The sequence below is a fragment of the Monodon monoceros genome, unplaced genomic scaffold (genome assembly GCF_005190385.1).
Source record: "Monodon monoceros isolate NGI ecotype Baffin Bay Population unplaced genomic scaffold, NGI_Narwhal_1 Super_Scaffold_6, whole genome shotgun sequence".
Classification (NCBI taxonomy): Eukaryota; Metazoa; Chordata; class Mammalia; order Artiodactyla; family Monodontidae; genus Monodon; species Monodon monoceros.
In genome coordinates this window covers 42,744,091-42,756,365 of record NW_021703783.1, presented here as the reverse complement: position 1 = coordinate 42,756,365, position 12,275 = coordinate 42,744,091, and the positions used below count along the sequence as shown (strand labels likewise).

Below are 12,275 nucleotides of genomic sequence, written 5' to 3'. Positions count from 1 at the left end.
CAGCTGTATGCTTTCGTTTCTTCATTTGTAAAATGGAGTTAATAATAGAATGTATACGTCATAGGGCTATTGGGAGGGTTAAAGTGGGTTAATGCTCTTAGACTAATGCTCACCGTATAGCTGGATCTCAGTAAACGTTAGCTTATGATTGTGCTGCTGCTGTTTACTGGGGAGCGTAGTGTTTCTCTTCCAGATACTGTGCTCATTGGCATATAAGCTTTTCCCAGTGCAGTCTCCAAAAGGGGGTATGAAGTCCAAGAGAAACAGAAAGTATATGTCCTGTGTTTGTACACCCTCTTTCTTTCCCCTTATATCTGTGTATGTGTTATGCTCTTCATTTTTCTTTACAGTTCCTGAGGATGTGATAAAGCAGGAAACTGACTCCTTAAAAGTGGCAACCCATTCAACACCCAGCCCAGCCTCCTTCTCTCTGAAGAGGGAGTTAGCTGGCTCCAGCACCTCTGCCAGTTCTCCTGCCCGGGCCCGAGGCCGACCTCGGAAAACTAAGCCTGGGTCTGTGCAACCTAGGCACTTGAAATCTCCTGTCAAGAGTCAAGGTTCAGAAGAGCTGCAGGTCCAGCTTCAGCCCGAGACTCAGCCCCATCCTCAGCTTCAGGCTCATGCCCAGCCCCAGCCCCAGCTTCAGTCCCATCCTCATTCCCATAATGGGTTCCTAGAGCCAGAGGGCTCCCCTTTGTCTCTGGGTCAGAGCCAGCACGACCTCAGCCAGTCAGCCTTCCTGTCTTGGCTGAGCCAGACTCAGAGCCATGGCTCCCTCCTCAGTAGCTCAGTCCTCACACCTGATAGCAGCCCCGGAAAACTGGACCCAATGCCATCACGGCCCCCGGAGGAGCCAGAACCTGACGAGAGAGAAGCCAGCCCCGATTCTCAAGCTCCCTGGTTTAACTTCTCAGCCCAGATGCCCTGCAGTGCTGCCCCTACACCACCCCCTGCAGTTTCTGAGGACCATCCCACTCCTTCCCCTCAGCTACCTGCCTCCTCCAAGCCAGTAAGTAGCCAGAATTAGTGGTATGCACTTATCTTCATCTTGCCACAGGCCCTGTTGCCTGGCTGTGGGCTGTTGCTTAAGTTGGGGGGAAGGGATGGGGCCACTGGGGTCCTGTCAACATGAAAACACCCTCATCACCTTATGTTTTCATCATTCACAGGTGAATAGACCCAGTGCTGCCAACCCCTATTCTCCAGTGCAGCTCTCTTCCACCCCCTTGCTGGGCATGGCTCCTAAAAGGCGAGCAGGAGACCCTAGAGAAACACCACAGAGCCCCACAGGGATGGGACAGCCAAAACGGAGAGGGAGACCTCCCAGTAAGTTCTTCAAACAGATGGAGCAGCGTTACCTAACCCAGCTGACAGCCCAGCCCGTCCCCCCTGGTGAGTGACTTTGGGGTGGAATGGGGTGAGATATAGGTAGGAGTGGCATCAGATGTGGACCATGTGATTCATAGCTGGTTCCCACTCCCCACCCCACACACATAAACTGTCTTCACAGAGATGCGCTCGGGCTGGTGGTGGATCCGAGATCCTGAGACATTGGATGCCATGCTCAAGGCCCTGCACCCCCGAGGCATCCGAGAGAAGGCACTTCACAAACACCTAAACAAGCACAGGGACTTCTTACAGGAAGTCTGCCTACGGCCCTCAACTGGTAAGATAGATGCGTAACCAGCCAGAGCTGCAGAGCCCAGGTAAACGTTGAGCTGCTGCTGTGGACAACGAAATAGCCTGATGGGCTTTTCCCTCTGCCTTCTGTCTTCTCAGACCCTATCTTTGAGCCTAGTCAGCTACTTGCCTTTCAAGAAGGGATCACGAGCTGGTCCCCCAAAGAGAAGACATATGAGACAGACTTGGCCGTGCTTCAGTGGGTAGAGGAGCTGGAACAGCGGGTTATCCTGTCTGATCTGCAGATTCGGGTACACTTGGGCTGGCACTGGGTAGGGGGTTGTTGACGAGAGGGTGTTAATCTCCTGTACCCTGTTAGGGAAAACTTGGGGTTCCCACTTCACAAGTGACCTCCCATGACCCTAAATGGGTCACATCATTTTCTATGCTTAATGTTCTTTCTTTATAATGAGTTTTATTCCTCTCTCCCACCTGCAGGGCTGGACACGTCCCAGCCCAGACTCTACTCGTGAAGACTTGGCCTACTGTGAGCATCTACCTGACTCCCAGGAGGATATCACCTGGCGGGGTCGAGGCAAGGAAGGACTGGCACCCCAGCGTAAAACTACCAACCCCCTGGACCTGGCAGTGACGCGACTTGCTGCCCTGGAGCAGAATGTGGAGCGGCGGTACCTGCGGGAGCCCCTATGGCCAGCTCATGAGGTTGTGCTGGAGAAGGCCCTGCTCGGCACGCCCAGTAGTGCCCCACAGTGTGCCACTGCAGAGATGTGAGTGGCTCCCCCCTTCTTGGTCTTGCGGAGAAGGGATAAATTTAATGGACCCTGCTCCTCATCCCCAGATCACCACTTTCTCCCTCCAGATCATACGAGATCACCCCTCGCATTCGAGCCTGGCGCCAAACGCTAGAGCGGTGCTGGAGCGCGGCCCAGGTCTGCTTGTGCCTGGGCCAGCTGGAGAGGTCCATCGCCTGGGAGAAGTCTGTCAACAAAGTGGTAAGAGGCCTGGAGAGCCTGGGGGAGCTGACAAGATGGCCAGCTGGCGTGGGTGGGGTCAGTGGCAGGCAGAGGCTTGAGGGCTCACTCTGCCTCCTCACAACCTTGGTCCAGACCTGTCTAGTCTGCCGGAAGGGTGACAACGATGAGTTTCTTCTACTTTGTGATGGGTGTGACCGTGGCTGCCATATTTACTGCCTTCGGCCCAAGATGGAGGCTGTCCCAGAAGGAGACTGGTTCTGTGCTGTCTGTTTGGCCCAGGTAAGGCTTCTGCTCCCTCTCATTCCACTCCCAAGCAAAAGTCAGAGATTTTCTTTCTCATCCCATTTACCACCAGTCCTACAAATATCATTCTTACCATGCCTCAGTCTCTCCTGGGAAAGGGCTCCAGACTAAGTGCTAGGAGACCTGAGTTCTGATCCTTCTTTGGACAAGTCACTTAAATTCTATAACCTTACTTGTTTTTACTTTCCTTATAAAATGGGAATGATTATACTTTCCCTTTCACCTACCTTATTGGGTTATGTGAATAAATTCACATGCTGGCTTATGCATGAAAGTATTTTGAAGCCTCAGTCACACTTAGACAAGTGGGGATGGTAATAAAGTGAAGGGCAAGCAGAGTACATCTCCAGCTGTTGCTGATCTTACCTTTTTCTTATCTTCAGCAGGTAGAGGGAGAATTGACTCAGAGGCCAGGTTTCCCAAAACGAGGCCAGAAGCGGAAAAGTAGTTATGTGCTGAACTTCCCAGAGGGTGATAGCTGCCGGCGCCGGCTGCTGTCGAGGGGCCGAGAAAGCCCGGCAGTGCCTCGGTGCTCAGAAGGAGGACAGTCCCCCTCCAAGCGGCGGCGGCTCTCCATGCGGAACCACCACAGTGATCTCACGTTTTGCGAGTGAGTTGAGTGAATTCTGGGGGCAACTGGCTCTATCTTTGCCAGGGTAAAGGGCTGGCAGGGGTCAGTGTGTTTGCTTCCTGAGAGTGCAGTCATCACTGTCTTTCTCAATAGGATTATCTTGATGGAGATGGAGTCCCATGATGCAGCCTGGCCTTTCCTGGAGCCTGTGAACCCACGATTGGTGAGTGGGTACCGGCGCATCATCAAAAACCCTATGGATTTTTCCACCATGCGGGAGCGGCTGCTCCGGGGAGGGTAAGTAGACTTCAGTAACTGTCCCGGCTCTTCTGTTACGGCCGTAACTTGTACCCGGCTCACAGGTCTGTCTCCACCCCTGCCCAGGTACACCAGCTCAGAGGAGTTTGCGGCTGATGCACTTCTGGTCTTTGACAACTGCCAGACATTCAATGAGGATGACTCTGAAGTGGGCAAGGCTGGGCACATCATGCGTCGCTTCTTCGAGAGCCGCTGGGAGGAGTTTTATCAGGGAAAACAGGCCAATCTGTGAGGCAAGGGAGGTGGGGAGTCACCTTGTGGCATTGCTCTCTGCCCTCCAAACAGACAGACCCTGCCATTCTCACCTGCTGATGCTGCCCTGGGTCCAGACTTGAGTCAGAGGTAGAACCCTGATTTTTGACCCTACCTTTGGCAGCGCCCTACATCTTCTTATCCCTACACCCCTTTCTTCCTTTCCTCCTCTTGTTCCTCACATAAGAGGGGCAGAGATGAGGTCCTTCTGGACTGAAAGCCAAAAAAAAAAAAAAAGAAAAAATAATTTTTCCTTTCTGTTTTATTTCCTAATTAAAAAAGAGGAGGAGGATGAAAGAAGCCCCTACTTCCTCCTCCCAGCTTTCTCACCTTCCCTGTTCGTGCCCCAGCATTCTGGGGCTATTTAACAATAGCAATAGTTCTAGTGAATGTGTGAAACCAAGAAACACTCTGTACTGTGTGTGGACCCGCAGTGACGGCCAGTAAAGTGGACTTAACTCCCAAGTGTGTCGAGCCGGACACCGGGCCCTGAACATGCTGCTTCCATGTTCAGTCCCTCCCCTGCTTTTCACTTTCTCTCTCTCAATCCCTCCCCCCCGCCCCCTTTTCAGATTTTCTCTCATCCAATAATGTAAAACTGTTGTGTACGGGTTCCTCCATCCTTTTCCCCCAAATCTTTTTTCCCTTCAAAGGAAAAAGAAGTTCAGAGGTCCCTGTCTTTCTCTCTGTCCTCATCTTCCTGCCAATAGCTAGTCCCTCTATAATGTTGGATACTCCTCAAATGCTGAGTTTCTAGCCTTTTCTGAAACTTAGCAAACTGGGGAGACGGCAGGGAGGCACCCTGAACCCTGGGCCTTCCAGCCTCCTTCCCCACCTCTTACCCAAACCTCCTTCTTGGGAACTCCTCAGGGACAACTACTGCTGAGTTTGGGCACACCCCCAAGATGGAGGCCAGGTAGCAATCGACTGGCCTGAGAGAGAGAGAGGTGTGTGTGTGTGTGAGAGAGTGAGTGAGTGAGAGGATGCTGTGATTGTGGCCCTGTTTTGTTTGGTGGCATCCATTCAGTTTTTCCCCCAAGTATCTGTTTCCCATTGTTTCCAACCATTGAAACACCTTTCCCATTGTTTCACACCATCACTTTGTCTTTGGGAAACCACAGGAACAGTTTTTCTGGGTACAAGGCTGTGTCTCTCCCCTCTCTCCCAGTCATTTCTGTTCCAGCCTCTTCAAACTGTGCAATCTTTCAGCAGGAACTCCCTCTCCTTTCAGTAGCTCTGAGTCTTAAGCTTTTGCAGGGAGAGGAGTAGAACTGGATCTCTTCCTAATCCCATGAGCTTCTGTGGGTTTAGTAGTGCTTTCCTTCCCTTATCTACTTCATATCCTGGGACCCCTTCCCCAGTAGCAGAGACCCCAGAACACAGGAGAGTAGGGAGGAGAGGTTCTGGGTCCACCACTGCCCTACATGTGACTGTGCCCAAGTTAAGCCCCAACCTGTGAGAGGAAAGCTGCTAACTCCCAGCTATAGCCATGGGCCCCTGGCCCCTGCTTTCCTGCTCAGCAGAGCCCCTCCCATCAGAGATTACGGGTACTTGCACTGGGGAGGTGGCTGCTGGCTGGCCCAAGCAGAGCGCTGAGGCATCCAAGAAGTGTTCCATTGGTGGGAGGGGGTGCCAGGTGAGGGGAGCATTCCTTGTGCTTCTGGCAGCACTGAATAGCCACTGAAGGGGGTGAGGGGGCAGTACAGGTCCCGGGGCAGCCCCTTTCTTATTCCTTTATGCCCCTTCTCCCCCATAGCCTATTTCTAAAGTCGCCTTTTCTGTCAGATAAACCTCAGAACTTTTAATTTTATTTGAGATTTTTTTTTTGCTTTTAAATAAGAGGTGGATTGAAGAATATTTGAATTGACTTTATATTATGCATAAATATTTATATTTTATCTAAATAACTGCGCTGTAACAAACTTTGTGTTAGCCGGACATTTGGAACTGTTGTAGTTGGGGGCTCTTCTTTTCCCCACGGCAGTCTTACCCTGCTATAAAATGTTCCAGATTAATTCTACTGTTGGAGGTTAGGTGGACGGGGGAGTGAAATCTTGATTGTTCCTGTTCTGTGTTCCTCTCCCAGCTCCATCTCTTTCCCTAGGGACCAGGCACTCTTAAGGTGGGGTGGGTGGAGTCCTAGCCTCAATTTGAAGTGAGGGTTGATGGGGGGCGGGGGGAGGGCATGACCAAAGGGGCCGTTTCTCACTTTCCTTTCCTCATCTTCACTGCCCCTTGAGCTAGGTGGATTTTCTCTTTTTGACAAATAAGAGTATTTGGTAGGGAAGGCAAGTTAAAAAAGTAAATAAAACCCACCCCTACCCCTTTGTTTCCCCTCCCCTATCAGTCTGGTAACAGGAAGAAACCACACCATCAACACCAACAAATTTCCACGTTCCTTTTACAACAAAAGGGACTTGACTTTTTATATAACCAAATGTGGTGTTTTAGTGACTTTTTGATAATGTACAGTTTTTTGTGAATTTAAATTTATTTCTTTCTATATTTTTAGGACCAATCTCATTTTTAATAAGGTAAAAAAAGGAAAAAAAAGTCTAGAGAAAAAAACTCCTGTTTTTGCCATGTGATGTTCCACAAGTGCAGCTGTAGAAAAGTGCTTGTCAGTTGAATAAAAACCACATTTGATAGAGATTCAAAAGAGTCTGTATTTATCTTCCTTCAACATAGGTTTTCATACTTGCCTAAAGGTGAAGCCTGGGTGTTAGGGTGAGTACGACTGGTTTGATTGTAGGAGACCACAGGCCGGGGAGAAATACGCCTCTAAACTGCAAAGTTTATCTCTGAACCTCCAAGCTTGGCCCTTCCTGTGCAAGAGGCATCCAAGGCAGAATTTGTGCTTATGTGGGTGGAACAGGTGCTCCTGGCTGAGGTGCTAAAACAAAGGATTCAAGTGTCCCTAGTTCCTGCCTTGTGAGACATGGCCTTGGCTTCCTAAGCTGCCACCTGTGTTCCCATTATATAGCAAATATATGTGCTCAACACCACCTTCCCAGCTTCCAATCATGGATAAGACACCACGAGGTAGACTTTTGTGTTTTATTTCAAAAGTTGAAATAAGACAAAGTTCTACCCAATTGTAGGGAAGGAACAAGTGAATACCAAGAGTCAGAAGAATGGGTAGCATTGGCACAGACGTGGCAAGAGTATAAAACTGGAAACCTCTGGATAAAGAAAAAATGTGTTTTGAGTATAAATTAAACTTATTTCCCGTCCAAGGTGATAAGTGCATGCTAGAGAGCACTTGCCACCCGAAAAAAATGTGTGTGTTGGGGGATGTGGACACCAGTAATGGGGCAAGAACTTTTCTTTACTCAGGCTAGGAAAGCTTATCACACCCCAGGCTGGAAGTTTTGTTTTGGTGACCCTCTAAACTAACTGGAATAGGTGGAGAAGGAGCATCTCTGCTTTCAGCCCTATAAAAATCCCAGATGCCCTCTCTGGTGCATGTTTACCTTCTCAGCTCATGGCAGCCACTGGCAAACTCTTATCCTCTCAAGTTCTGAGCTCTGCTCCCATGTTGGTGTTCCTGGGGGTGGCTCCCAAGCATTAATTAATATTCTAAGCACTCATTACTCAGCCTATCCTCCTGGCATACCACAGCAAGACCTAACTGAAGAGTTCACACTATTCTAGGGTGATAAAGGAGGTAAAAATCTCAAAGAAGACATTCCAGAAACAAATAACCAAGAGATTTTGCAATTGATCGTGAGACCTTTGTAGCCCCCATCTTCCTAACCCCCATGAAGGCAAGGACAGAGTAAAGGAAGGAAAGAAGTGAACCAGGTGCCCGTGTTGAATTGTGAAACTGTGAGGTAGGTCTTTAACAAAGACAAGAAAGTTCTGGGATACACCTGGAGAATGAAGATTCATTCAAAACAGACGTGGACATGCCAGGGAGAAGGAGCAGTGGTAACTGGGGTGAGAGGGCACCTAGCTTTCTCATTACTACAGTCATGTGGGGACCACCCCTAGGGAGGTGCAGCAGAATTCAGCAAAGACGAGAAGGGTGATAGAGCTCTCAGGCCCATCTCAGCTGTTGGAGGAAGACCCTCCTACGAAAGGAAGGAGTAAAAGCTGAGTAAATGAGGGGTCTGCTAATGCTTGGAAAGACCTAAAATGCAGGTAGCATAGAAATGGAGTAGTTGGTTTAAGAGGGAATCAGGAAGGACCAGTGTGACAAGGCCCAAGGTTTAAGACCTAGCCCTTACAGACTAGCTTTCATAATACCCACCCTCTTCTCCGAATGAAGCTGGTCTAGCAGAGCCTGAGGACAAGTTTAGATCTGATCACTGACCCAAGTTTATTGCCCTAAGAGAGCGTGCATAAGAGAACAGCAACGATTTTTTTTTTTTTTTTTTTCCCTAGAAGATGATTCTGTGGGGATCCCTGCAACATTCCATTCCAGCAAGGCCTCTCACCTCACCTTTGTGGAGCAAAGTAACAACCCACATGTAGGTCCCCAAACGGTAGACACTGAAGCAGCAGGGAATAAGCAATGCAGGCAGGCACGAAGGGGCTGAATGAGCTCACTGATCAGTAAGTTAGGAAAGAAGAATGGAACTGGGCTGAGGCGGCCCAATCCAGGGATGGTCAGTAGAGCAGCACAGTCCTCACACTGAGTGCAAGTAATGTCCCCCTACTACCCCCATCTGTTACTGACAAGGGCTATTTATTACCTCTTCAGAGTCACCAGGCTTCCTAGTCTAGGCAACTCTTCAAATCCTTTGGTTAAAAACACACTTTAAAAATAACATCTCTCCCCATCATCATTCCCACATCTTCCCTAACCTCGACCACACCCTCCTCCAAAAACTCTAATCAGCCTCGGGGCTGAGTATCATCTCAGAGTGAGAGAGGAGCAGTAATAACACCGCATGAGATGGGATGGGCAGGCTCTGAGGCTAGTAAAGGATTGTATCATCTGAGAAAGGGACCTAGTATGTTCTATTTGACTGAAAAGAGAAAAATACAAAGTACTAAAATATTTTAAGAATGTTATGAGCATCTGTAATGAGTGGGGGTGAGATATGAAGTACAGAGAGAGTTATGACCTGGCTCCATGAATACAGGATTCAGAAAACACTAGCATAGTGTTTAAAGAGCCCAGCCCTAGGCTGTGAGCTTGAAGGCTCCCCCTACAATTCCTCTGCCACCACTGCCACCAATGGGGCTATTTCATGGGAGAAAAAGTATCCCTCATTCCTTGTCTCCTTTTTCCAATCACTCACCCACGTTACGAACTGTTAGAAATGAACTAACAATTAGGCAAAAAGTATCATGAGTGTAACCCAAAAAGGCCCAAACAAAATTCCACGAGGCCATTGACCATTACAAAAATAACTTCCGGCTCTCCGTCACTTCCCATGCCCAAACCTGCCCAAACCAGAAACACCCATTAATAAAATCCATTAAGCAGATTCACATGAGAACACACAAAAGGTAACTTCAGAATTTTAAAACAAAACAAAGCAAAATTACAGCCATTTAAACATTTAAATACAGAGAAAGTAGACAGAACCAGGAATTCTGGGAGGCAGAGGAGGGCAGCAGTGACATCAACAGTTTCTACACATGAAAGGCCCTCATTTCACTAAGCCTCCTAGCAAAGCAAGGCTCCCCTAAACTACTATTAATTAAATGAACAGGATTCTAGATTTTTCTCCTTTTCTTCAAGGCCACTGACAAGAAACATATGGTGTATTTTCCTTGACTAAGGAGTAGAGACTCAGAAACAAGAGATACCTGCCCAGGCAAAACCTTCTATAAAGTTACTCGGTTTGGGGCTGTTTTACATCAGATAAACCCTTCCTGAGGTTGGAAGTACCCGTGAGAAAACGAATAGTGGCAATTTTATCCTTTATACTTTACATCCTACCTATTGTCCCCTACCCCTACTCCCTTAACCCCAGGATGTACAAAAGGACACTCTATGGGTAGGGAGCATTAGGACTCTCAACTCTGGGATGGGTGGAGGGGAGGGAAAGCTAGGCCCAAGCTCTAGGTACAACAACTGATAATACAGCTTCTTCCCGCCCAGTAGCATCTCCTTCCTCTCCCTACAGCCAGCCTACTGAACACCTGTTTCTCCATTCTCCATCATTTGGCTTTCTGTCTGATTGGTGGAAAGGCACCTGACCTTGAAGTGAAGGGGAGCAGAACTCTCCTTTCAGTGCATAAGAGAGTGACTGGGAAGAGACAGGTGCAGGATCTTATTTCCTAGAAGATGGACAAAGGCTTCCTCCTATCTGTCTCCATGTGCACAGTCAGGTCTTGCAGAAGGTGATGGAGTTGAAGAGCAAATTATAGCCTTTTTTTGAAGGACTCCTGACCTTCTAAATAGTGAGATGGGGTTTATGGCCCTTTTCTATCCCAGCTCCCTGCTGTCCTTCCACAAGCAGGAAGATTATTTCTGATGTCCTGATTCCCTGGAAAAGGGGCCCAAACACACTAGGGCAGGTTGCTCTGGACAGTTACAAAGAGCTTTGTCCTTTCTCGCCTCTTCACGGCACACACACACAGAACAGTCCCCACCTCTATCCCTCTGGATGTGTGTGTGCACACGGCACAAGCCTTTCAAGGACAGCTCTTGCTGTACACAGATGTGCCAAAGGTCAAAGCCTGGGAAAAATTCAAGAACCTCAGTTCTGTCCCTCTCAACTAGCTGCCTGAGTGTCAAAAGGCGCCATGTGTCCAGGGTGGGGATGGGAATTTACCAAGTCCTCTGGTACAGGAGGCAGGGATGACACTGTCTACATCAAGGTTTCCTAACCTTGGTACTACTGACATTTTGAGCCAGACAATTCTCTGCTGGGGGAGCTGGGGCTCTGCTGTGCCCTGCAGGGTGTTTAGCAGAATCCCTGGTCTCCAGCCACTAGCTGCCAGTAGCACACAGCCCCACCCCCAGGCGCGACAACCAAAAGTGTCTCCAGAGATTGCCAAATGGCCTCTAGGCGACAAAACTGCCTCTTTGAGACTCGCTGGTCTGGAGGCAAAGCAGCTGATTGTCCGTGGTGGGGAAGGAGCCTAGATGGATTCAGCAAGGTCACAAATGCAAAGGCCCTGAGCACAGCAACCATGTGAGACAGGGAAGAGAGGGGCCCTGAGACCCAGGGCAGAAAAGATCCTCTAGGAAGCAGAAAAGCAGGTATTCCTGAAAAGCTGTAACAGGGGAAGACATTTTCTCAGAGGGTGTGGTGTTGGCCTCGGCAGTGAGAAGAGTTAGTCAGAAGTCAGTAGGTCCACTCCTCTGGAACTCGCCAGGGAAAACCTAGTCTTCATCCGAATTTGGATCAAGGATGGCTTCCTGAGGCTGTGGGATTGTCTCCTTAGTGAGCCTAGGTCACATCTCTGCTTCCGGAGGGCAAAGTCTAGTCTTTCCTCCTAGGATGTGGCAGGTCAGAGGGAGGAAAAGCCACTTCCACTGCCTGCTTAGTGTTCTACCTTGTTCCTTGCCCAGCCCCCCAAAATTCCATATGAAATTTCATTCAAAAAAGAAATTCACAAAACTAAAAACTTAAAGAGGCAAAGTAGGCAGGTTCTGCTGTATGGAAAAGAGAAAAAGAACACTCTGGATGAGAGAAAGAAGGCATAAAATGTATGTGAAGAAGAGATGGGATGTGTGATCTAAGAGCTTTATAAAACAAAACTTTAAAAGTCTGCATGTTTTCTTACACCCCTGCCAAAAGGTCCATAACTAAACTCAGTAAGTAGGGCCCACAGTAGGACTCCATCAGTGTTCTAGCACCACACCTTCTTCTTTTAAGAAAATAATTTGTTTTAAAAGCCTTCCCAAATAAGTCCAACACATCAAAAACTGTTTTTCATAAAGATGAGAATAAGCTCCAGGCACCGTGTCTCTTTGGGGTAGGGAAAGAGTATATTGCAGTTTAAAACAAAACAAAAAACTTTCTTCACAAAATAAAAGAAGTCTTTTTGGTCTCCTCGACTGTAGCACACACAAAAAGTGACAGTTCCTCCAGGCTCCACCAGGAGTGGAGCAAGAGCAGAGGGCAGGAGTGCAGAGACTTCTTTTTCCAGGCCCAGGCCTGTGAAAACCGATGACCAAGTGTTAGTCCTCAGCTGGGCCCACAGAGGGGCTGTATTCCTGGTCAGCCCTCTGGAGTCTGGAGCATCAGCATCTCCAAGAATTCATTTATATACTCAACAAAGATGGGGAGGGAAATCCTAAAGGAGGC

General features: G+C 48.6%; 2 protein-coding genes across 13 annotated transcripts in view; one reads left to right on the top strand and one right to left on the bottom strand.

Annotated features, from left to right (window-relative positions):
• BAZ2A (bromodomain adjacent to zinc finger domain 2A) overlaps positions 1 to 6,711 on the top strand; it is a 34,205-nt gene extending 27,494 nt beyond the window's left edge. For 5 of the 6 annotated variants that reach the window (XM_029206670.1, XM_029206666.1, XM_029206668.1 and 2 more), the window contains 10 exons: positions 351 to 1,009; positions 1,170 to 1,392; positions 1,511 to 1,666; positions 1,780 to 1,931; positions 2,119 to 2,408; positions 2,501 to 2,633; positions 2,748 to 2,894; positions 3,302 to 3,528; positions 3,643 to 3,786; positions 3,874 to 4,294. In XM_029206670.1, coding sequence (XP_029062503.1) covers positions 351 to 1,009; positions 1,170 to 1,392; positions 1,511 to 1,666; positions 1,780 to 1,931; positions 2,119 to 2,408; positions 2,501 to 2,633; positions 2,748 to 2,894; positions 3,302 to 3,528; positions 3,643 to 3,786; positions 3,874 to 4,039 — 2,297 coding nt within the window. In that variant the 3' untranslated portion in view covers positions 4,040 to 4,294. Of the gene's footprint in view, positions 1 to 350; positions 1,010 to 1,169; positions 1,393 to 1,510; positions 1,667 to 1,779; positions 1,932 to 2,118; positions 2,409 to 2,500; positions 2,634 to 2,747; positions 2,895 to 3,301; positions 3,529 to 3,642; positions 3,787 to 3,873 lie in introns of all 6 variants that reach the window. The other variant, XM_029206667.1, reaches the window with a different exon arrangement.
• RBMS2 (RNA binding motif single stranded interacting protein 2) overlaps positions 3,885 to 12,275 on the bottom strand; it is a 64,462-nt gene continuing 56,071 nt past the window's right edge. For 4 of the 7 annotated variants that reach the window (XM_029206674.1, XM_029206677.1, XM_029206678.1 and 1 more), the window contains one exon: positions 8,421 to 12,264. The gene's annotated coding sequence lies outside the window, so the exon portion shown is untranslated. Of the gene's footprint in view, positions 4,034 to 8,420; positions 12,265 to 12,275 lie in introns of those variants that run through there. The other 3 variants (XM_029206675.1, XM_029206676.1, XM_029206673.1) reach the window with 3 other exon arrangements.